At 40.9% G+C, this 22,864-nt stretch overlaps 1 protein-coding gene across 3 annotated transcripts in view; it reads right to left on the bottom strand.

Annotated features, from left to right (window-relative positions):
* IL1RAP (interleukin 1 receptor accessory protein) overlaps window positions 1-22,864 on the bottom strand; it is a 333,093-nt gene that overhangs the window by 19,181 nt on the left and 291,048 nt on the right. For all 3 annotated transcript variants that reach the window (XM_077487541.1, XM_077487543.1, XM_077487544.1), the window contains 4 exons: window positions 14,195-14,315; window positions 9,905-10,059; window positions 6,609-6,758; window positions 644-787 (listed from right to left, as the gene is read on the bottom strand). In XM_077487541.1, the coding sequence (XP_077343667.1) occupies window positions 644-787; window positions 6,609-6,758; window positions 9,905-10,059; window positions 14,195-14,315 (570 nt within the window). The remainder of the gene's footprint in view (window positions 1-643; window positions 788-6,608; window positions 6,759-9,904; window positions 10,060-14,194; window positions 14,316-22,864) is intronic.

Here is a 22,864-nt window from a genome sequence, read left to right on the forward strand (position 1 = left end):
AATGCTATAATTACTTATGTGCATTTGGAATGTCCTGAGTGAACAGAGCCTCTACAGGTACAGGAATAATATGTGAAACCTCCCCAGAATAACCGTATTCCTGCAAAGGGTAATACAGCTCTGATGTGGACAACTATGAAGAACTCAGGGAATCTGCACATCTTGTGTTACAACTAATTATTACATTATTGTTTAATAATATTAATAACGTTCAAGGTTCTAGGCATACTTTGCTTTAATGATGTTAAACTGAAATGCAACAATTTCTTACAGTGAACTATAATCACATGACAGTCTAGACAGTTTCCTCAACTGCTACATACATAGTCATTACACCAGATGGTCACAGCAACTAGACATATGCTTCCCACTAAAAATAAGAACAAGTACTTACGAAGAATAACGGTATCGTCTTACAAGGCCTCTCTATGGAGTTAAAAATAGATGATACAGTATGGTTTCCCGAAGCCTAACGAAAGGTCATTTTAAAGACTCTGGCCATATTGCAAAAATAAATAAAAAATAGCTTGCTGTTGGACTGGCCAGATAAGGTAAGCTGTTATCATCCGCTAAATAGAACAAACTCACACAAATCAAACTAAATTCATCAAGACAGATACTTGAAAGTGAAAATGTGACTTACTTCCACCAGGTAAGCTGTCTCTGTCAAAGATGCACAGTTTGTATCCAAATTCATTTTCCAGAACTCCTCTCAGAGTCACCAGAACAAACTCTTCTTCCTCTGCATTCCTTGCGTAGGAAACATACACATCATATTCCTTTCCATCTGCCAATAATCAACAAATGTAAACCAGATACTGTATAGACAAACAAAATACACGATTGAAAACCAATGTTCAAAAAGCAGTGCAATGCTAAAGAACAGGATGGGTTTTACTTGTCCTTCACAGGGTTCTATTACATTGTAAATATTTCACTTTTCATGTAGTAAATGAAAAGAAAAAAGTAATCCCTTAATGACCAACATAAATCCACGTTCTTATTTGCGGTGTATCTGCGCCAGAGCATATATTTTTGCTGGCCATTATTAAACATTTAAAGTTGAAGGGAATAGAGAATCATACATATTAGTTAAAGTTATGCTCAAAAGTTTGCATACTTAGGCAGAAAGCATGAAGATATGGTTATTAAATTTAAAACATGGATAATCATGCAAAAAAAAACTGTCTTTTATATGAGAATAGTGATCATATCAAGGCATTTATTATCACATAGTTGTTTGGCTCCTTTTTAAAATCTTAACCAGTTGCAAACCGACAGGCCATCCACCCACCCGCAATGTACTGTGGATGAGTGGCGGATCTGGGCAAAGCGATGTACCTGCACAGCGCTCATTCTTCTGGGTTAGGAGCACACGTGTGTGCCCCCCCTGCTGCCATTCGTTGCAGGGGCAGTTCATCAGCAGGACCCAGCCAATGATTTTGCCTGGGAACCCTGTTGATCTCCCATAGTGAATGGAGAAGCAGTCTTATGCGTGTGTTTGTAAATATAGACACAGGATCTAGCTGGTTCTTCTCTTCCTGGAACCTTTTTGTCCAGGAAGAGAAGAGAGAGACACAGTGAGTACACACACACACACACACACTTTAGATAGGCACGTTTAACCCTTTGATCACCCTAATTAATCCTTTGATCACCCCTGTCACCCAGCCAGTGCCATTAATACAATGTCAGTATTTTTTATTAAACACTGTATTACTGTCACTAGCCAGATCAGATAGCATCGGGGTCAGTTAGCATCCCTCCCAGCAAGGGTCAGTTAGCATTAGATTGCCTGCACATGATTGCGTATAGTGTTTGTATGGATCAATATAGTGCCCTCTTAATATAGTGTCCCCAAAAACTCAGCGTTAGCAGGATCAGCCCTGTCTGCTGCCAGAACTTGTGTGTAGCACTACACACAAAACCCCAGCATTGGCAGAATCAGATCTCTGCTAGCACTAGCAGGTACATTTTAATTTATGACAGCCAGGTGCTCTTTTGCCCAGGAGTTGCACTAGGTACCTGTAAATTTAGTACCCAAAATTTCCAAAAAAAAAGGTAAACCAGTGAACAGATGAGAGTGAAGGGGAAACCTCTCTGATAGAATGCGCCGCAAAAGACGAACCTGTAGAGAGCAGCGTAAGCCTGACAGGTAGCTCAGATGATAGAGAAGAGGACCCTCTTAAGATCAGACATACCCGACCCCAGGTAGCTGAAGTGCTAGAAAGGCATGACTTGTCTCATATGCAGCAGGGTCCAAGTACTAGTGCTGCACTACTTTTTGGTGAACTGGCAGGCACCAGCAGATTATCACTTGGTGAGTCCAAAAAGTACAGTCCAAGCTGGTGTGGCAGCTAGCACTAGAAGTGTCCCGCAGCCACCAAGAATTTGAAAATAGGCCCATAGAGCCCATAGTGTCCTTCCGGATGTGCTTGCAAATCCTGATTGGCATCCCACAGATTCAGCAGCACCTGTATTTCCCCCATTCACTGCACATCCTGGAATTAAGGTGGAAACATCCCCTTGATTTTTTTTTTTGCTGTTTTTCATAGAAGATCTTTATAATTTTATTATGGGCCAAAGCTATTTATATGCTGATCAATAATTGACGCCCACCCAAATTCAACTCTTTCCAGACAATTCTCATGGAAACCATCGGTATATCCAAATTTAGGACTTTTTTGTCCTAATCCTCAACATCAGCATTACAAACAAGAATGAGTTGTGGTTATATTGGTCCAGAGACCCGATTTATCATATGCCCATGTTCTCTGCTGCAATGCCCAGACATAGATGAGACGATAATGTCAACAATATGATCGACTATATAAAATATGGCCCCTCATAAATTATGAGGGGCCATATTCTGGTTAGGAAGGGGGTAAAATTTTTTGGGGCTGAAGTGGTTAATCTATTTCAATTGGTTGCATATAACCCTTTTGTAATTTAGAATGCAACTGGATAAAATTTCAGGAAGAGATCATCACTTTAGTATCCAGAAGGGGCTGTGGCCCAAACACCAAATCCAGATGCAGTGAGCCAGATGCATGAGAGACATTTGCCTGGTGTGCTCTCTGGTGCCCAAAACCAAAGGTCACCCCAAAGAAGATGTCTTGTCTGTAGCAGGCAAGGAATAAGACGAGACGCCTGCTTTTCCTGTCCCTCCTCTCCTGGCCAAACTAGTCTCTGCTTCAAGGAATGTTTTTGTTGCTACCACACACTAGTAGAGTATTAGTATACAGTAGAGCACAGCACAGTTTAGGGGACACAATGGTCTTGAAAGATGTTAGTCAGGAAACTGGCTATTGCATTTTGAGAGACCCTAAAATCACATCCTGGAAATTTTACAGTTACAGTTTTTATAAGTTACAAAAAAGTTTAAAGAACTAAAAAAAAATCTAAATCTAAAGTAAAAGTAAAAAAAGTTAATATTGTATTGTTACGGTGTGTTTTTGTTAACAGTTCTTGTTTGCTTTGCAGGAACGCCATTCAGCTGCACTGATCTGCTGTATAACATGCTTTAAAGGAATGTTTTTTTTGGGTGAAACACTACAACCATTTTTGTTTTATTTTCAGGAACACCATTCAGCTGCAGCACTGATCTGTTTTTTGCGACAGCAACAGGGTCAGTGACTGTAGTGCGGCAGTAGGAGATTTCTCATCCGCAGTACATAAAAGTACATAGCATGAGGGGCTTAGGGTGGTCAGTGGGCAAATCGCTTCTATACTTATGCATATATTTCTTTCACTTTTTTTGGGCAGAGATTTCTTCATCCACATTGATCGATGTAATGGAAGAATCTGTTGGGTTCTTTTTTTGTTCAGCCCAAAATTGGAAGTTGATGGATACAGGGTGGTAGATTCTAACGGCGAGCATATTACACACTTTTTCTGGTAGAGAGTTCTTCATTATTACTATTATACAGGATTTATATATAGTGAGGGAAAAAAAGTATTTGATCCCCTGCTGATTTTGTACGTTTGCCCACTGACAAAATAATCAGTGTATAATTTTAATGGTAGTGTTATTTTAACTGTAAGAGACCGAATAACAACAAAATATACAGGAAATGCATTAAAAAAAAAGGTATAAATTGATTTGCATTTTAAGGAGTGAAAAATCTGTATTTGATTCACCCTATCAATCAGAAAGATTTCTGGCTCCCAGGTGTCTTCTATACAGGTAACAAGCTGAGATTAGGAGCACACTCTTAAAGGGAATGCTTCTAATCTCAGCTTGTTACCTGTATAAAAGACACCTGTCTACAGAAGCAATCAATCAGATTCCAATTTCTCTACCATGGCCAAGACCAAAGAGCTGTACAAGGATGTCAGTGACAAGATTTTAGACCTACACAAGGCTACAATAGGCTGCAAGACCATCACCAAGCAGCTTGTTCACAAATGGAAGAAACACAAAATAACTGTCAATCTCTCTCGGGCTGGGGCTCCATGTAAGATCTTACCTCATAGAGTTTCAATGATCACGAGAATGGTGAGAAATCAGCCCAGAACTACACGGAAGATGTCAATGATCTCAAGACAGCTGGGACCATAGTTACCAAGAAAACAATTGGTAACACACTATGCCGTGAAGGACTGAAATCCTGCAGCGCCCTCAAGGTCCCACTGCTCGAGAAAGCACATGCACAAGCCTGTCTAAAGTTTGTTACTGAACATCTGAATGATTCAGAGGAGAACTGGGTGAAAGTGTTGTGGTCATATGAGACCAAATTCAAGCTCTTTGGAATAAATTCAACTCGCAGTGTTTGGAGGAGGAGGAATGCTGCCTATGACCCCAAGAACACCATTTTGTTTTTCTGCTAAGGGGACAGGACAACTTCTCCACATCAAAGGGATGATGGACAGGGCGATGCACAGTCAAATATTGGGCGAGAACCTTCTTCCCTCTGATCGGGCACTGAAAATGGGTCCTGGATGGGTATTCCAGCATGACAATGACCCAAAACACATGGCGGAGGCAACAAATGAGTGGTTCAAGAGGAAGTACATTAAGGTCCTGGACTGGCCTAGCCAGTCTCCAGACCTTAATCCCATAGAAAATATGTGGAGGGAGCTGAAGGTTCGAGTTGCCAAACGTCAGCCTTAAAACCCTGATGATTTGGAGAGGATCTGTAAAGTGGAGTGGGACAAAAGCCCTCCTAAGATGTCTGAAAATCTGGTGGTCAACTAGAAGAAACGTCTGACCTCTGTGATTGCCAACAAGGGTTTTAACACCAAGTACTAAGTCATGTTTTGCGAAGGGGCCAAATACTTATTTCACTCATTAAAATGCAAATCAATGTATAACTTTTTTGAAATGCGTGAGTTAGACAATTATAAATATGTCTAATGCCACGTACACACATAGCAGACTATCCGGCGGACTTAGTCTGGCGGACTTTCCGCCGGACTGTCCACTGGACTTTCCAAATGAGCTACTTGCCCACACACGGTACTTTTGCAGCAGACTAATACGGCGTACTAAGTCCGCCGGACTATCCGCCATACTTTTGAAATGAACGGACTCGCCCACACACGTGGAGGAAAGTCCGCTCCTTTTGAGCACGTCTCCAGAAAGCCGGGCTCCTCCGCTAGCAGAAGATAGCAGAGGAGTCCGGCGGGAAGACCCCCGAAGACGGAAGAAGACCCCCGGAGCTGTGCAATAAACTATTTTAACCCTTGTGTGTTGTGTTTTTTTTTTACTTTTTTTTGTACCCCATACTCATTCACATAGGGTGGGGGGCCGGTATCCGGGGCCCCCTTATTAAAGGGAGCTCCCGGATTCCGATAAGCCCCCCCTCCCACAGACCCCGACAACCAATGGCCAGGGTTGTCGGGAAGAGGCCCTTGTCCTCATCAACATGGGGACAAGGTGCTTTGGGGTGGGGGGCGCGCACCCCCCCTTCCCCAAGGCACCCACCATGTTGAGGGCACGCGGCCTGGTATGGCTCAGGAGGGGGGGCGCTCGCTCGTCCCCACCCCCTTTCCTGGCCGGTCGGGCAGCATGCTCGGATAAGGGTCTGATATGGACTTAGGGGGGGACCCCCACGCCGATTTTTCACCGTAGGGATTCCCCTTTAAGTCCATACCAGGTGACGGGGCCAGCGACGCCTCCTTCGCTGGCCACGGCTACCTGGAGACGCACTCAAAATGAGCGGACTTTTCTCCGGGCGGGAAAAGTCAGTTCATTTCAAAAGTACAACGGACTGGCACACACACGGCTGTACTGTGCGCCAAAATGCGAGTCCGGCGGACAGATTGGAGTGCAAAAATACTTTCTTAGTCCGCCGGACTTTTGGGTAAAAAAAGTCCGCCGGAGCCTACACACGGGCGGATTGTCCGGCGGACTTGAGTCCGCTGGACTTTTCCACCGGATTGTTTGATCGTGTGTACGAGGTATAAGATTTGTAAAAAAAAAAAAAATAGGTGGAAGTGATGGTAATAGCTACTCTTTTTTTTTTTTATAAAAAGGATGCCATTTTTGTTGAGGACCTACCATCACCACACTACTCTCCCCTGCTCAGTGTCTGACAGGCCTCAAACCCCCACTCTCACTACCCCACCCGCATGCTGACCCACACACATTTTTAACAGTATCTTACCGCCAATGGTTTCATCAGTGCCAAAATGAGCCCTGTAGAAGAGCACCAATTCCAGCCAGTAGACATGATACACAACAATGAAGCATATGACAAGAAACACTGTTGCTCCCAGTCCACATGCCAATTCAGTGATGTATCGTGGAGTGCCAACTGTAAAAAATATTATAATAGTGATTACCTTATCATTATGATGCATATGTCAGCACCAAAAAAACATAATGCATTCAAAATTAACTGCTGCGTTGTCTCCATTGACTTGTTACACAGAAAAGAGCCTTAAAATAGATGAACATTTGTCCTTACAACACATGTCAATACTCAATACATCTATAATGACATACAGTGTCTACAAAAACATAATGCATTTTAAATCACATGTCAAGCCACATATTTTCTATCGGTAAACAGGAATAATTCAAAATTCATAATAATATGAGCTGTCCAAAGCAATTCCAATATATTGTGCATGTGCATTTAACGGTGACTTGTTGAAGCAAGTTGTTATTCCCGTTGATGTCAATAATTATTCAGCAGACAGCCTAAACAGGAAGATAGGATGCTGTGCTTTCTGATGAGAAATTGACCAGCTTGCTTTGCAATAAAGGAGTGTCAAGAGTTCACAGACACATTTACATAAAGACTGATAATGATTAGAAGGTCAAATTATGTCAAATGAGTGCAAACTCAAACATACCGATCAAACCAGATCAGAATACCGATCAAACCAAAGCCTTGATATTATACCGACTAGATGTGCACTTTCACTGAATTATACTACATGGCTCAGTTCAGTAAGAACATGTTTTTTTTTTTTTTTTTTTTTTTTAAAGCACAACATAAATATTACTGGTGAAATGTGTATATGCTTTCAAAATACTGTTATTAGAGAATATTACCTTCTTGTAGTTAATACTACAAATATGGTAAGCGAAGGACAGGATGTAATCAAAAAATCATATTTTAACCTCTTGATTCCCTAGGCATAAATACCCTAGAGTTGCCCTACATTTTTATAATTTTGGCAAGGTCACGGTTCAGCACATTAGTGCTTGCAGTCTAATTTAATGTACTATATAACTTTTATTTTTTTATTTTTTTTAAGGACTGATAGGGGTTTCATTTAGTAGCAAATTTGAAAACAGATTTTTTTTCCCTAGATTCATTATTTTTTTTTTAGGTAAAAATTGTAAACATTTAAAATGAGTATTTCTTGTAATTATTCTCAATGCAACACTTACTTTATTTGCACACCCTCATATACAATATATTGACCGCAAAATATAGTTAACCACTTGCCGACCGCCCTATAGCAGATTTACTGCCTCAGAGTGGCCGCTCTGCGCAGGATCACACATATATACGTGATCCTGCACTCCTAGGTATTGGGCCCTAGTGCACGCCGACGGTGGCTTGCTCCAGCTGTATCTGCGGGCATTCACTAATCGTTCGGTACACTGACAGAATGGCAGTCCGTCTACGTAACAAAAGGCAGATTGATGTTCTGTCAGTATAGAATTAATGAATCCTGTGTTTCTGTAAAGCAGAAACACTGATCCATGCCTTCCACTAGTAAAAGCACCTCCTCCACTACACTGAAACATTAGCTAGGCACACAGTTGACCCTTTGATTGCCCCTGATGTTAACCCCTTCTCTGCCAGTGTCATTAGTACAGTGGCAGTGCATATTTTTAGCACTGGTCACTGTAATTATGTCACTGGTCCCCACAAAAGCATCAAAAGTGTGTCCGATTTGTCCGCCACAACATCGCAGTCCTGCTATAAGTTATTGCTGATTGCTGCCATTACTAGTAACAAATAAATTAATAAATAAAAATATCCCATAGTTTGTAGATGCTATACCTTTTGTGCAAACTAATCAATATACGCTTATTGGGATTTTGTTTTACCAAAATATGTAGCAGAATATATATTGCCCAAACTCTAGCAAGACATTTTTTTATTGGATGTGTTTTAGAGCAGAAAGTAAAAACAAATATTGTTTTTTTTATGTTATTTTTTTCAAAATTGCCGGTAGTCTATTGTTTAAAACGCAGAGGTGATCAAATACCACCAAAAGAAAGCTCTATTTGTCGGGAAAAAAAGGACACACATTTTAATTGGGTACAGTGCGCAATTGTCATTTAAAATAACACAGTGTTTTAAATGATGGTTAAAATCTGCTCATTATATTTAAATAAAATTTGTGTGACTGTTACGTAATATAGAGTAAAGATAAAGCTCTTTTCTCTACATTGACTGCTTGCATTTTACTTTAGTAAAGGTTTAACAAGTGATTTATTTTCTTTGACCATCATGGAGTCCTCAAAGTTTCTTTGGCCCTTGTTGAGGGCCTTCACATGCCTGTCTAATGATCCTTATAAAAATAAACAGGTGTGCAGGAGACAATCTCCTTTATATTTAAAATGTTTTTTTTCTGAGGCTTGTGTTTCTTGTTTTTTGCATGGCTCCATCTCCCTCCTTTGTTCCTTCCTTGAAGATGATAATCAGGGTAGTATTACAAGATTTTCACACCAATCATGTTCTTGGAATAAATCAACATCTGTCTTGATACATTTCATAGGAATTGGAATAAGATGACCAAGTTGCCCATGTGGATATAAATGCTGAGATATTAGAACTGTATACACTGATTGGATACATAACAAAACATCTTTATCATCATAAAAAAAGGTTCAGATGAATGGGATTAACTACTAGCTATTCCTCCAGTCTGGCCTCCTGATGGCGCACAATGCATGTCAGAATGACCTCTTGTAGTGACCATCAGCAAATTCTATAAAAAAAAAAAATGCCATGGCAATTGTTTATGATGCACATGACTTTAGCTAAATAGACATTGTGAAGTTATTATTTAAATCTACTTAAAATTATTTTAAAAGTGGTAAATAAACAGACTGGAATCCAAATATACAAGCCACAAAGTTAGGGGAAAATCATGGTTTTAAGTTGAAATTAAGATGAAGTTTTACTATTTTTTGCAAATGAATTAAAAATTTCCAGGGGATCTAAGTACAGTAAAAAAAATCCACTTGTCACTGCTAAAATCCAAATTGGTATTTGCATTAGTTTAATTTTCCCAATTATTATTTTTAATTTAAAGAAAGTCAACATATTCTCTACCGCACAAGACAATACAGTTTTAGATTTTCCTTTCTGATGTACATGTTTTCTTGATTCTCGACCCAAATATTTTAGTGCATGATGTATATAAATGAATACATTGTGGTAACAAATCGTATGAATTCATGGTGTACTGCCTTGCAAAGTGTAGTCACCTTTCTCTTTGACCAGTGCTTGCCTGGAGACGGACCCTAAACGGTTTTTGGCTGAGCATGTATAGTTGTGCTTGAGGTCATCTGGAGTGATATTTTTGATGTATAATTTCTCAGTTATGGTTTCAGCTCCAGGATTCATCTCATCCAATTTAACACTGAAAAAAAAAAGAACACAAGAAATTACTTTTCAGATGTATGTGACTTAAGGTGTTTGTAAACCCACATCTATAAATCACCACCAGCCCCTTTATTATAGGCAAGCACAGAAACACTGTACCTGTCTTTTATAAAAATGAGGCTTGTAAATAACATTTTAGAACGATCTTCAGGCCGGTCACATATTTTGCGGTCGCTTTAAAGCTCTGATGGATGGCTTCTGCTGGAGGGGCCAAGATCACCCTCTGAAGTCAGCTTGGGAGGTAACATGGCCGCTCAGCCCATGTTGCAGTAGCCCTGGAAACCGTCTGAGAGTCACGTGACCACCTGAAGATCACGCTAAATCTGTATTTACAAGCCTAATTTTTATAAAAGATTTATACAGTGTGCTACGCCTGCTTATAATACTGGCAGTGAGCATTTATCATTTTTTATTTGTACCAATGGTGGTGGTGGGGGGGGTGGAGTCAGAGACACAGACACGGAGCTGACAGGCAGGCAGGAGGGGGTGAGGGGGGTGAGCAGAGAGCAGGGCCAAGGTGGTCAGCACTGATTTTTGTGGTCAGCGCAGAGAGGGGGATACAAGGAGTGGCAGGATCAGGGAGGTTTTTTACAGTTTAGAGGGGGGCAGATTGCACAGCACAAGCACTATGCTGTTTAATCCGCTTAAAGGGACCAGGATCTCTTTTTTTTGGTGGGGGGGGGGGGGGTTATCAGAGTAGAAAAGCAGACTCCTGTGTCAAATGCTTATATAGGTTCACTTGAAAGTAAAGGTACCCGAGTGTGGCCTGTGTGTCTACGCACAGAACCTAAAGCAGCAAACAGAAAAGAGTACTGTAGCAATCTGTATTGTGTCATCACTTTTTTGCAGTACAACCCTAGAACCAGAATTTAGTTAAAGGTAATGTAGATGTCAACACCTCTGTAAAGCAGTGTTTCACATATCATGTATCAGATAGCATGATGATATTATCAGACAGCATTTATAACAGATGGGGCACTATCTATAAAAGAAGCTTAACAGCAAACCTGTCACAAACATAGCCAAATCAAATGGAGACAGTGATGGAAGAACAGTAGCGTTTCGCTCCAGTGAGAACTGCACGTCAAAGCTATCAAAAGGTCCAGATATATACCCTGCCTTATGTCTCCTTATTAGTAAACAGGATTGCCCCTAAATTAAAAGGCCAATAATGATGTTGGAACGTGGTGCCAAGCCTGACTTCACAAGAAATTTTGAGATCAGTTAATATTTTGGATGTACCGATTGCTTTGACATACAGTTTTCACTGACAGTGACCATTAAAGAATAAGTTCATCTTTGTACAAAAAATAAATGCACATCTTTTTGCTTTTGGTAAAAAAAATGTGCATTTATTATTTTTTGTATTAGGAGCCTATAAAGCATTGCGATGCAGGTCTCCTCCACGCGGTCAGTGTATCTGCTTAGCCATACATCCCGTATGGGTATGCTGATACACGCTGACAGGAAGACTCAATGAACTACTACAGCGCTCCGCAATGCCCTGGTAGTTCTTTGAGAACTACAAGCCGACAGTCACTAAGGCTGTGGGACTTGCAAGTCATTCATACACAGAGCTCTGTGTATGAATGATATGGCCATGCGGGCAAAGTCATGTGTTGCTTTTAAAAACTGACAGCTAGTACAGGGAAGTTCTCCCTGTACTGCTGCCACAGGGAGGAAGGGGACAACGGGTGATGGCTGTAGCACTGGGGACATGTTACATGTTGCACCCTAAAAAGGGCAGCCATTAACATGTTCCCAAAGGTGAACTTATCGTTTAATAATGTATTTTTTTATGGTGTGATTTGTTTTCATTTAGTTACATATGTATGCTTTGGCTTCCATTATCTTTTCTTTTAAAACTATTGCATTATTTTTGTTTTCTGTTCCTCTATTCCTGTCAATCCAGCTCCATTTTCTGCATAAATTAATCTCAAGAAATTTAATACAGCAGTCGTATCTCCAATAAAACTAAAGACCCCCGTGTAATAGTCTAAACAAATCCCAAATCTATTCAATAATTACTATAGGATGTACAAACCTCATAATTTAATTAAACATTTCCTTTGCTTCCCTGACACACAGTGGGAAGCTTTCAGCAACAGAGTCACTGCTGGCAATCCAGAAAGCAATGGTCAGGACTGGGTGTGGCCAGGTGTTGATTGATGACCTCCAAAATTGTGAATCAACAGTGACATTCTGATAGCCATGCCTCTGCAATATTTTTTTTTTTACCATCGCCCTTTAGATTTATTGGGCACAGCCTACATCAGAAGTAGGGCAACCTCGGGCCCTCCAGCTATTGCAGAACCACAAGTCCCATGGGAGTAATTGTAACAGCCAGCCTTGCAATGGCTCATGGGAAATGTAGTTCCACAACAGCTGGAGGACCCCAGGTTGCCTACATGAATATGTAAATTCTGCTCTGAATTTGGAAAACACTGCATTACAAGAAGCTGCATTGGGTGGACTTCACTGGCAGAATCAACAAGTATTCATGAGACTTTGCAGGAGTCGGTAAAAAAATGATAAGTGTAGATTCACTTATAATGAAGACCTGCAGCACTTTTTTTTTTAAATGAGAGACCATAGTTCTAATTTAACTTCTGTGACGCAGCACATCTCTTTGTATGTACTGGATTTCTGTAACAATTAGCTGCAAAATAAGGAGACGTAAATTAAATGAAAATGAAAGTTAGCTGAAAAGTTTACTATGTTTGTAGCTCCAAATAGCAGCAGAGATAGGCACATGTAAAGAAAAATCAAGGTTGCCCCTTTTCAATTATTCAAAGAGTGGCTTAGCTTCCTTCTCAATATAATACCCTCAATATATACTCAATATAATAATCCTTCTCCAGCTGATAAAGGAAGTACAGTACAGTATATTTAAGTCTGGGAATTCCTGGACAATTTGGAAAAATATATAGATTTTTTTTTCTTTCATGTTCCCTTGTTAACGATTTTCCAGGTTCCAATCCCTTTAATCTAGAATTCAGAAGCCATTTTTTTACAGTCTTTGACTCTACAGGCATCCACTAACAGAAAGGATCAAACAAATCAGATGCTGTCATTTTATTGGTTCATGGTTACCTGGCTCCTGGGGTAAACTGAACCCAGAAATATATGTCCTTTTATATACTGAGTAGCCCAAATACAGTAAATACTCATACAGAGATTTAAAACAAAAATAAAAATAAAAAACAGCACTCAGACTTCCTATTTCATGTTTCTACGATGACTGATTTACATTTGTTACACAGATAGTAGGTGAGGTTGAAAAAAGACACAAGTCTATCAAGTCCAACCTATGTGTGTGAACTACACAATTTAAGGTTAAAACTTTTTTCTTCCAATTTTAATGAGTGGCCACGAGTCTTGTTAAATTCCCTTCCTCGAAAAGGTTTTATCCCTATTGCAGGGTCACCAGTATGGTATTTGTATATTGAAATCATATCCCCTCTCAAGCGTCTCTTCTACAGAGAGAATAAGTTCAGTACTCACAACCTTTCCTCATAACTAATATCCTTTATTAGCTTTGTTTTGCCTTCTTTGTACTCACTCCATTTCCAATACATCTTTCCTAAAGACTGGTGCCCAGAACTGGACAGCATACTCCAGGTGCGGCCGGACCAGAATCTTGTAGAGTGGCATTGCATGCAATTGCTGAGCTTATCACCTACTAGGGCCCCCAGATCCTTTTCCATCCTAGATTCCTCCAGAGATTCTCCCACTAGTGTATAGATTGCATTTCAATTTTTGCCACCCAAACCCATTTTTTTTACATTTTTCTACATTAAACCTCAGTTGCCATGTGTTGATAAGGTAACACAGTTATACACAAGTTCCAGCATCTTTTGTCCATTCAAAACATGTCACTTTTGCCTGGAAAAAAAGAATCGACATAAATATAGAACACATGAATAAAAGAGAGAAAAAATAAATCAACCTTTGGAGTACGTATAGCACAATTGCACTCCCTAGAGAAATCCTTGGTGAATAGATTTTATAAGGGGCTCAAAGGGTCAAGAGACCCTGTTCCAGATCAAACTGAACTTGGATCTCATTTAGGACAGGTTTCCAGTAGTCAGATAATCAATAAAGCAAATTACCTTTTAGTAACATTTGGATCAGCAATGTCTTTTCTATTCCCATGTACTGTCCACCAAATCTCATTACTAGAGTTTTGCACATAAGAGAAATATACTTCACAGGTAAGTTCCATGTCTTCTCCTAAATAAAAAAAATCAGCAAATAAACAAACATATCAAGGGTACACATTTTAATAGGACTATAAGTGTATGTCAATATAAACAGTTGCAGAACCCATTTAAAATATTATAATATAAGGCATTAATTTTGTATATGAAATAAGTAAAGAAACTGTGGCTATACATACTGTATGTTTAAAAAATGCACACTTTTATGCTGCGCACACACGACCGGACTTTCTGGCAGAATAGGTCCGACATTCTGTTGGATATTCCGATAGTGTGTGGGATAATCCGATCATTTTTCGTTAAAAAATTCAGACAGACCTAGAGATAGAGCATGTTTCAAATCTGTCCGATGGACTCAATTCCTATCGGAATTCCGTTCGTCTGTATGCTGGTCTGACAGACCAAATACGACGCAAGGTCATCTATTGGCTACTGCCTATTGAACTTCCTTTTTTAGTCCCGTCGTATGTCATCACATTCAAAATGAACAGACTTTCGAAAGGAAGTTCGTCGTAACTCCGTCGGGAAGACTGTTGGACCTTTTCAGCCGGAAAGTCTGGTTGTGTGTACGCATTACTGTACCAAAATCAAAAGCGAAATACACAGAATAAATGCAGTTTCTGATGCTGCCTTACCAGATAAAGAACTTGTATTTCTAACCCCTCAGTCCTCAGATTTACACAGTTCTGACAGACTGTATAAATCTCTTCTCTCTCTGCTCTTTCCTTCTACCAGTATAATCCGTGTCAGTGCATTTGGCTGTAGCTACTTAACTGACTCCCAGTGCTGCCCCTCATAGATCTCATGAGGTCTAATTGCTGCTGTATAACAAAGAACAAGCGGCTGATGCTATGTTGAATTGAGGTGCTAACACTAGCTGCATTAAAAATAAAAAAATTAAATATTGGCTGCAGCTGCTGGGAGTGTGTATACACGCCAAAAGCTGACTGTTTACTATCTAATGAAAGCAATCCTGCATCTATACAGCTGCTGTTCGTTTTCTGTGAATCTCGGGAGTATACCTCTTCTGGTGCGAGGCCCGCCTATTATGCTTTCCTGGGCTTCACTGTCCCACCTGCAGCTTTAGGACCTGAGCAGGCAACGCTGGGTGGAGAGGCAGGAGACCAGCGAACATACATTTGCTGATCTCTCCTAGCTAGTATAAATCTGTAACCTGGATGCGACATGTAAAATGTCACTACCAGTTTCTGGTAACACTTTCCCTGGCCTTGCAGCCAGAGAAGAATGGAGCATGATCAGCACTCCATTAGGCCCCTTTCACACTGGGGCGGTGGGTGCATCGGCGGTAAAGGCTCACTTTTAGCGGCACATTACCGTCAATTTTGCGGTGCTATTCGGCCACTATCAGGGCGCTTTTACCTCCGCTAGCGGACGAAAATGGGTTAAAACCACCGCAAAACACTGCTGACGGTATAGCCACGCTGCCCCATTGATTTCAATGAGCAGGAGCAGTACGCACACTGCTTGTTCACCTCTCCAAGGATGTTGCTAGCAGGACTTTAACGTCCTGCCAGCGCACCGCTCCAGTGTGAAAAAGCACTCAGGCTTTCATCCTACAGTCAAGCATGGTGGTGGGAGTGTCATGGTCTGGGGCTGCACGAGTCCTACCGCCACTGGGGAGCTACAGTTCATTGAAGGAACCATGAATGCCAACATATACGTGACATACTGAAGCAGAGCATGATCCCCTCCCTTCAGAGACTGGGCCACAGGGCAGTATTCCAACATGATAATGACCCCAAAAACACCTTCAAGAGAACCACTGCCTTGTTAAAGAAGCAGAGGGTAAAGGTGATGGACTGGCCAAGAATGTCTTCAGACATAAACCCTATTAAGCATCTGTGGGGCATCCTCAAATGGAGGGTGGAGGAGTGCAAGTTCTCTAACATCCACCAGCTCTGTGATGTCATCATGGAGGAGTGGAAGAGGACTACGCTGGCAACACGTGAAGCTCTGGTGAACGCCATGCCCAAGAGGGTTAAGGCAGTGCTGGAAAATAATGGTGGCCACACAAAATATTGACACCTTTGGGCCCAATTTGGAAACTTTCACTTAGGGGCATACTCACTTTTGTTGCCAGTGGTTTAGACTGTGCAACTCTGCCAATACTCCGCCAATAATCCACCAATACGCAGCAAGAAATGTAATTTATTTTTTTTACCAATTTTTTTTGTCTTTTTTGATTTATAGCGCAAAAAATAAAAAACCTAGCGGTGATTAAATACCACCAAAAGAAAGCTCTATTTGTGTGAAAAAAGGACAAAAATATCATATAGGTACAGTGTTGCATGACTGAGTAATTGTCATTCAAAGTGTGAGAGCACCGAAAGCTGAAAATTGGTCTGGTTAAGAAGGGGGTTTAAGTGCCCAGTGGTCAAGTGGTTAATGGCTGTGTGTTGAGTTATTTTGAAGGGACAGCAAATTTACACTGTTATACAAGCTGTACACTCACTACTTTACATTGCTGCAAAGTGTAATTTCTTCAGTGTTGTCACATGAAAAGCTATAATAAAATATTTACAAAAATTTGAGGCGTGTACTCACTTTTGTGAGATACTGTAGTTGACTTTGTGCACATATACACAGAAGATCTCATCCACATTGTTTTGGATTTTATTTTTCATTCACAATATATCTGCAATTTGGAGGTGTATGTCATCACATCTTTATGGGACTCTTTGGACTTTTCTTGTTAACATTGCTGCACTACACTGATATACTTTGATTATTCTATTAAGAAGTGTTGTGGAATCACTTACACAATGTTTGGCTGTGCAGCATACTTTTTCACATTTATTGTTGTGACATGGTATATATTTATATTTTTTAGCGGGTTTATTTGCATTGATTGTTATCACTATATTTAAATATAATAGAAGTTTGCTTTTGTATTCAATACCACTTTAATGGTGTTAAATCCTACAGCCCCTCCCTAAATTAGGGTTTTTATTTTTTTTTTTTTTAGGGAAAATATGTTGTTGTTTTTTCATTTTGACAGGGTGTTTTTTTTTTTTTACCTCCAAAGTGCATACTTTTTCCTACCCTGCTACTCCAGAGCAGCCACATGCCTGCAAGTCCTGTTAAGGCACAATTTTCCTCCTCTTCTGTAAATCTTATCAAATCAATGCAAACTACAGTAGCTATGAAGAGTTAGTGGAATTAGAAGCCACTGCCCTTCCCAAGTCTCACAGATTCTACAGATGTCTGCAATATGGACCTTTTTTAACATATCCGCTGCAGGAAAGAAAAATATCCCCATATTCCCGACATGCTCAGTATCTTAATGACAGTTACACAGCTGCTTCCATTGCAGCTCAAGGAATCACTCCATCATACAAGTTTGTGGTTTGTGCTACTCCAAAGCGGCAGGTACCCAGCTGATATTATTTTGCCCAGAAGCCCCTTTCACAGCCACCATTATTTTGCTCAGAGGGCCATCACTACCCTCCACCAGCATGTGGAATACACTGAAGTAGCAGGAGGCATCAGAGGAGTGATGATGGTGTGGAGAGAAAGGAAATTGGGCAATCTCCATAATGCAGGCGAAAAGGCAGGTGCTCTGTCAGATTCGGCGACCTGTCAGAATTTGTAACGGAAGTAACGTCTTGTTGCCGCCATCTTGCTACACCACGCACTCGTCTACAGTAAGCATACAGTGAGAAGGTGGCAAGCGGACATCTTTTTACACCCACCAGAGTTCAGAATTTCACACTTGTTTTTACCACTAAACGGAGCTTATATAATGACATTCAGTATTTTTATCTGTCTGATTTTTGATGTTGAATTGTAAAAGCAGCGGCAAGCCTGCTGATCTCACAGGTTTGCTGGTGACAGAGCACCGCTGATTTTACAATTCAATATCAAAGCAGTCACACAGATTTCCAAATACTGTATTTCACTATATAAGCTCTGTTTAGTGGTAAAAATAAGTGTGAAATGCTAGTCTCAGGTGGGTTTAACAAGATGTCCCCTTGCCAACTTCTCACTGTAGCCTTACTGTGGACGAGTGAGGGGTGTAGCAAGATGGCGGCAACGGAACGCCGCTTCCGTTTCAAAATCTGACGGGTTGCTTAATCTGATGAAACACAGTCAGCAGCAAATGGAAGGGGGGAATTCTACAGCCTGGGGGAAGGGAGGGCAAAGGCAAAAGGTGAAGCATAGAATCAATATAGCCATAGCCTGCTGCCTTCTCTCAAATTGTCCTTTAATGGGCAAACTATAAAGGCAGTCTGGAGGCTATACCCAATGCAATTTTGTGCACATTATTTAACTATTTACATTTTTATAAATCCCTTTTATTCCCTTTTTTAATAGTTTTTCCTTGTAAGGCTGTTCCTGATCTGGTCATGCCCCACGGCAACAGCCAGGTCTTGAAAGGACAGGAATTTCTGGATCCCCTACAGCAGGGTTGTCCAAACTTTTTTCAAAGAGGGCCAGATTTGATGAAGTGAAAATGCATGAGGGTTGACCATTTTGCCTAAGATTCTTTGAACCATTAAAATTAAATGCAAATGAACTAATATGCCCAACAAGAATTCTCTTGCCTTTGTGGCTATATGTGGTGAAGAGTCTAAAGATGAGCCTGGGCGTGTTATTTGGATATACCGTATTTATCGGCGTATAACACTTTAAGGAGAAAAAAAAACGTACATTTTAAATAAGGAACTGTGAAGCAAAATAAGGGCCAGTGCCCATCAATGCAGCCTAATCAGTGCCCATCTGCAGCCTCACCATTGCCTTGAATGCAGCCTCTTCATTGCCATGAATGCAGCCTCTGAATGAAGCCTCACCATTTCTATGATAGGGGTAGGCGACTCTTGAATAGAGAAGCGTGGTGGATTTTTTTTTAGGATTCAAACAAGAGTCCCCCTGGGGTTGAACCTCAGGTGGGACCTGGATTTACATTTACGCTAGTTATAATGTAGTATTAATATATAATTTTTATTATTATGAATTACATTACATTCTATCTTTATTTTCTATTCCTACTGTGGTTTGCATTCCTAAAGAACAACTTTCAATCCTCCTTTCCTTCTGGTCTCATTGTATTAATGTGAGGATTAAGAGGCTAATTGGTGTCTCTGACCAATGAAAGGGGTGGGGTAGGGAGTGTTTTTTTTACAAGTATATATTTTGTGCCATTTTTGTACATTAATGTTGTGAACAAGGCCGTTGCAGCAGAAACGTGCCTACCTCTGCTGTATTTTTATCTTTTATGGAGATACAACAAATTCGGACTGATTTAAAGAGCATGTATGGAGTTGCGGATTGTCCATTATCCATTCATCACAAGTGCCATGAATGCAGCCTCGCCATTGCCATCAGTGCAGCCTAAACAATGCCCATCTGCAGCCTCAGAGGGGACAGGGAGGGGGGCCGGACAAGCGCCAACATATTACCTACAGGAGAATCTCCTGTTTACTCAGTGGCCTCTTTAATACAAAGTCCTGCCTCCTATGATAGACAGAACAGTTGGCCAATGCCAGCCCAGGAGATGGTACTTCCTATTACAGAGGCAGCCGCGTAAACAGGAGATTCTCCTGTATGTAATCTGATGGCACTCATCCCGCCCCCCTCCCTGTCCCCTCCAAGGCTGCCAGAACAATAAATATGCGCGCCGCTCAGGGATTCGTTGGGGGGGGGCACAAAAAAATATATATCCAAATTACCAATGGAATTACCAGTGGGACTGGAACGCGGGCTGGACTTCGGACATGCCTGCCCTAGAGAGAGGGTCCATTAATAAGGATTTCCTCCTAAATATGGTATTGCTGGGCAAAACACTTGGGAGGGGGAACATCTTTTCTGGTTAGGCTAGTTACTACACCAAGTAATAGTGAAAGTGCTGGAAAGGTTACAACAGGCTGGGGGCTCTTAAAATGTTACTAAACCCAGGATCTTGCATTCACTATATCTGGTCTCCCATGGTATACAGAACATGAAATGCATGTAAATCGTAATATAGTAAATATAAACTGCTAAATACCTTTTCTTATAAGCAGTATATAGCAGTCTTATGACTTCTATCAGTGTCTGGTTAAAGCTTGTAGGAGGAGTTTTCATTCTCCTCTGACTATCCTATGAGGCTGCAGGACCCCTGACCCTCTGTCTGGAAAGTGCTGATTGGCCCTGTGCTGATCACATGCACCCTCCAAAGAAAATAAAAACTCGCTAGTAAGATCAAACAGCATTTTTTTTTTACACAATGCAGAGGATTAGCCCCTTAGATTCCACAGTGAGTATAACAAGCATGATTTAATGCACATACAGACTGATTTTACTGTTGTGGGTTTGATAACACTTAAAGAGAACAAAGAAAACAATTATAACAGATGACACATATTTCTAATAGCGTGAACTACATGAATAAGGTCTGAGATGGCTCCTTTAAGCACAGAAGTTATGTCTGAAGACTGAGCCTCCTCATGTACCAAACTCTACCATTAAATTATAGGATACTTTTTCATCCTCATTCTCAGCTTATGGGGTAGAAGTCGCTAATGTGTCCATGCACTTAGTGACGTTTAGCTTCATAATACAGAGCAGCATTAAGCAATGTCAAACAAAGCCTAAATCCTGCATTCAAGATGAGGAGTATTTTCACATAATATATGTCTTTGAGCATGTAAATCTAAGTTGTTAAAAAAAAAAAAAATTCCTATGATTCTAAATGTTGTATGCACATTTACACAATAAAGTGTAGCTCCGGCTCCTGAAGAGCATGTGCTATGTGTTTTTGTCATTTAATATTCCAGGAACCGCAGTTTGGTTTTGGGTTGAATTACACTAAATTTTGGTCTCAGTACCAGTCTGGCTGGATTGCATTGTGTTCTGCTTGACCATAGGCGGCACTGTCATCTCTGGTAGGTGCCAGAAACGCAGTCCAGTTAGGTGCATTGAGTGCCAGTTCTCTCTCGGAACCAGCCCAGTGGGAGTGTCACTCTTGCTGTGCATTCTGGGATGGGGTACTTAAGGTGCTGACATCACAAGCTTCGGGGTTCCAGTCCAGAAGTTCTGTCTGTTTGGTCCTGGTCCTCCTGACCAGCCCCCAGGGCTCTCATGGCCTGGGATGTGGATCCAACTGATTTCAAGTCCTGGGGCTGGCTGGCCTGAGACAAAGTAACTGAAGGAAGGATTCTGAGGTGGTCCGGTGTCGTCTTGGTTTGTGGAGCGGCCCAGCAACTGTAGAAGCATCCAGAGGAGGACTCTTCGGGAGAAGGCCACGCAAAGGTTGGCTTCTCAGCAGGAGCCTGGAGGCTAAGTTGAAAGACCCCAAGCGAATCTGATCTCGTATGGTATCGCCGGACCGTCTGCAAGACACTGGTACCGTACGAGGGTTCTACATCTTTCAGTTATTCAAGTGTTCTACAACAAGTCTGTGGCAGAGACTTTATTCATGTGTCCTATAGCAAGTCTGTGGCAGAGGCTTCACTTTATTTGAGCACTATCAGCTGCTGGGCCTAGTGAGAGAAGGACTATCCGATAAGGGTGAGGATCCAGCTGTGAATGGCTATTCTCTGGATTTCCTAAAGTGAGAGACTCTTTTCTACTTGACTTAGTTCCAAGAGTACCTGGACTTTCCTACCTAAACCCTCTAAACCTACTTTGAGAGACTGTGTTTAGTTTATTCTTCTTGCAAATAAAAATCCCTTAAGGGGATCTGGTGTCAGTCTCTGCAGTTCTTGGGCCATCTACCTTGGGAAACCCCTAGACACACATGAGGCCAAGAAGGTAATGGTAAGCCCAATTAAATCAGCCGCTCCTTCGGGGGTCAGTGCTACATAAGCAAGTACTTTACATGCCATTACATGTGTTTTTTTTTTGTTTGTTTTTTAAGACAGATTTTCTGCCAGCAAGAAGAGTGTGAACTCTGATTTGGTGGAAGATTCACAGAAGTTAGTTGATGGAAGTTAATGGAAAACCCCTTTAGGGAGCACCTTACTTCAAGTTATACTACAGTGTCTTCTCATTTAAAATAAGGACTCTGGGCAGGACTATTGCCAGTTATTAGTAATGTGCAATCTCTTTTTTGCAGATCTGAAATTTTCTTAAATGAAATGCATCCTTTGGTATTGGTAAAGCAGGGGAATCAGTCGCCTTCTGAATGACTGACAGTAAAAGTGATTAGACTTCATTGGGGTGTGCATTGGTTGGCTATCTTCTGCCAACAGAACTACAGGATACTGTATCCCATATTACCAGCTTTGTGGCAGCTAGGGAAGCTAACATTGGTTAACAAATACCCTGGGTAGGTAGGCTGTGTTCCCTGTATGTATTTCTCATACTTATTTGTCAAATTTGACAGTTATGTTATTTTAAAAGCCTGTTCATATGAAAGCATTTCAGCTGGGAGTAGGGGTTACAGTGTCTGATTTTTTTTCTGTAAGCGAAAATGAATTCCTATTTTTGTACTGTGTAATAGTGTAAGAAAAATTCTGTCTTTTATTACAATCGGATTAAATATTGAATCTAATTTGTTTTTGTACAGCTCAGATTATAGTGCAATAAATGAGCCAACCCAACCTCTTTAGCAAGTCCTGG

This window comes from Lithobates pipiens, unplaced genomic scaffold (assembly GCF_037356315.1).
Source record: "Lithobates pipiens isolate NorthernLeopardFrog02 unplaced genomic scaffold, aLitPip1_a1.2 Scaffold_18, whole genome shotgun sequence".
Classification (NCBI taxonomy): domain Eukaryota; kingdom Metazoa; phylum Chordata; class Amphibia; order Anura; family Ranidae; genus Lithobates; species Lithobates pipiens.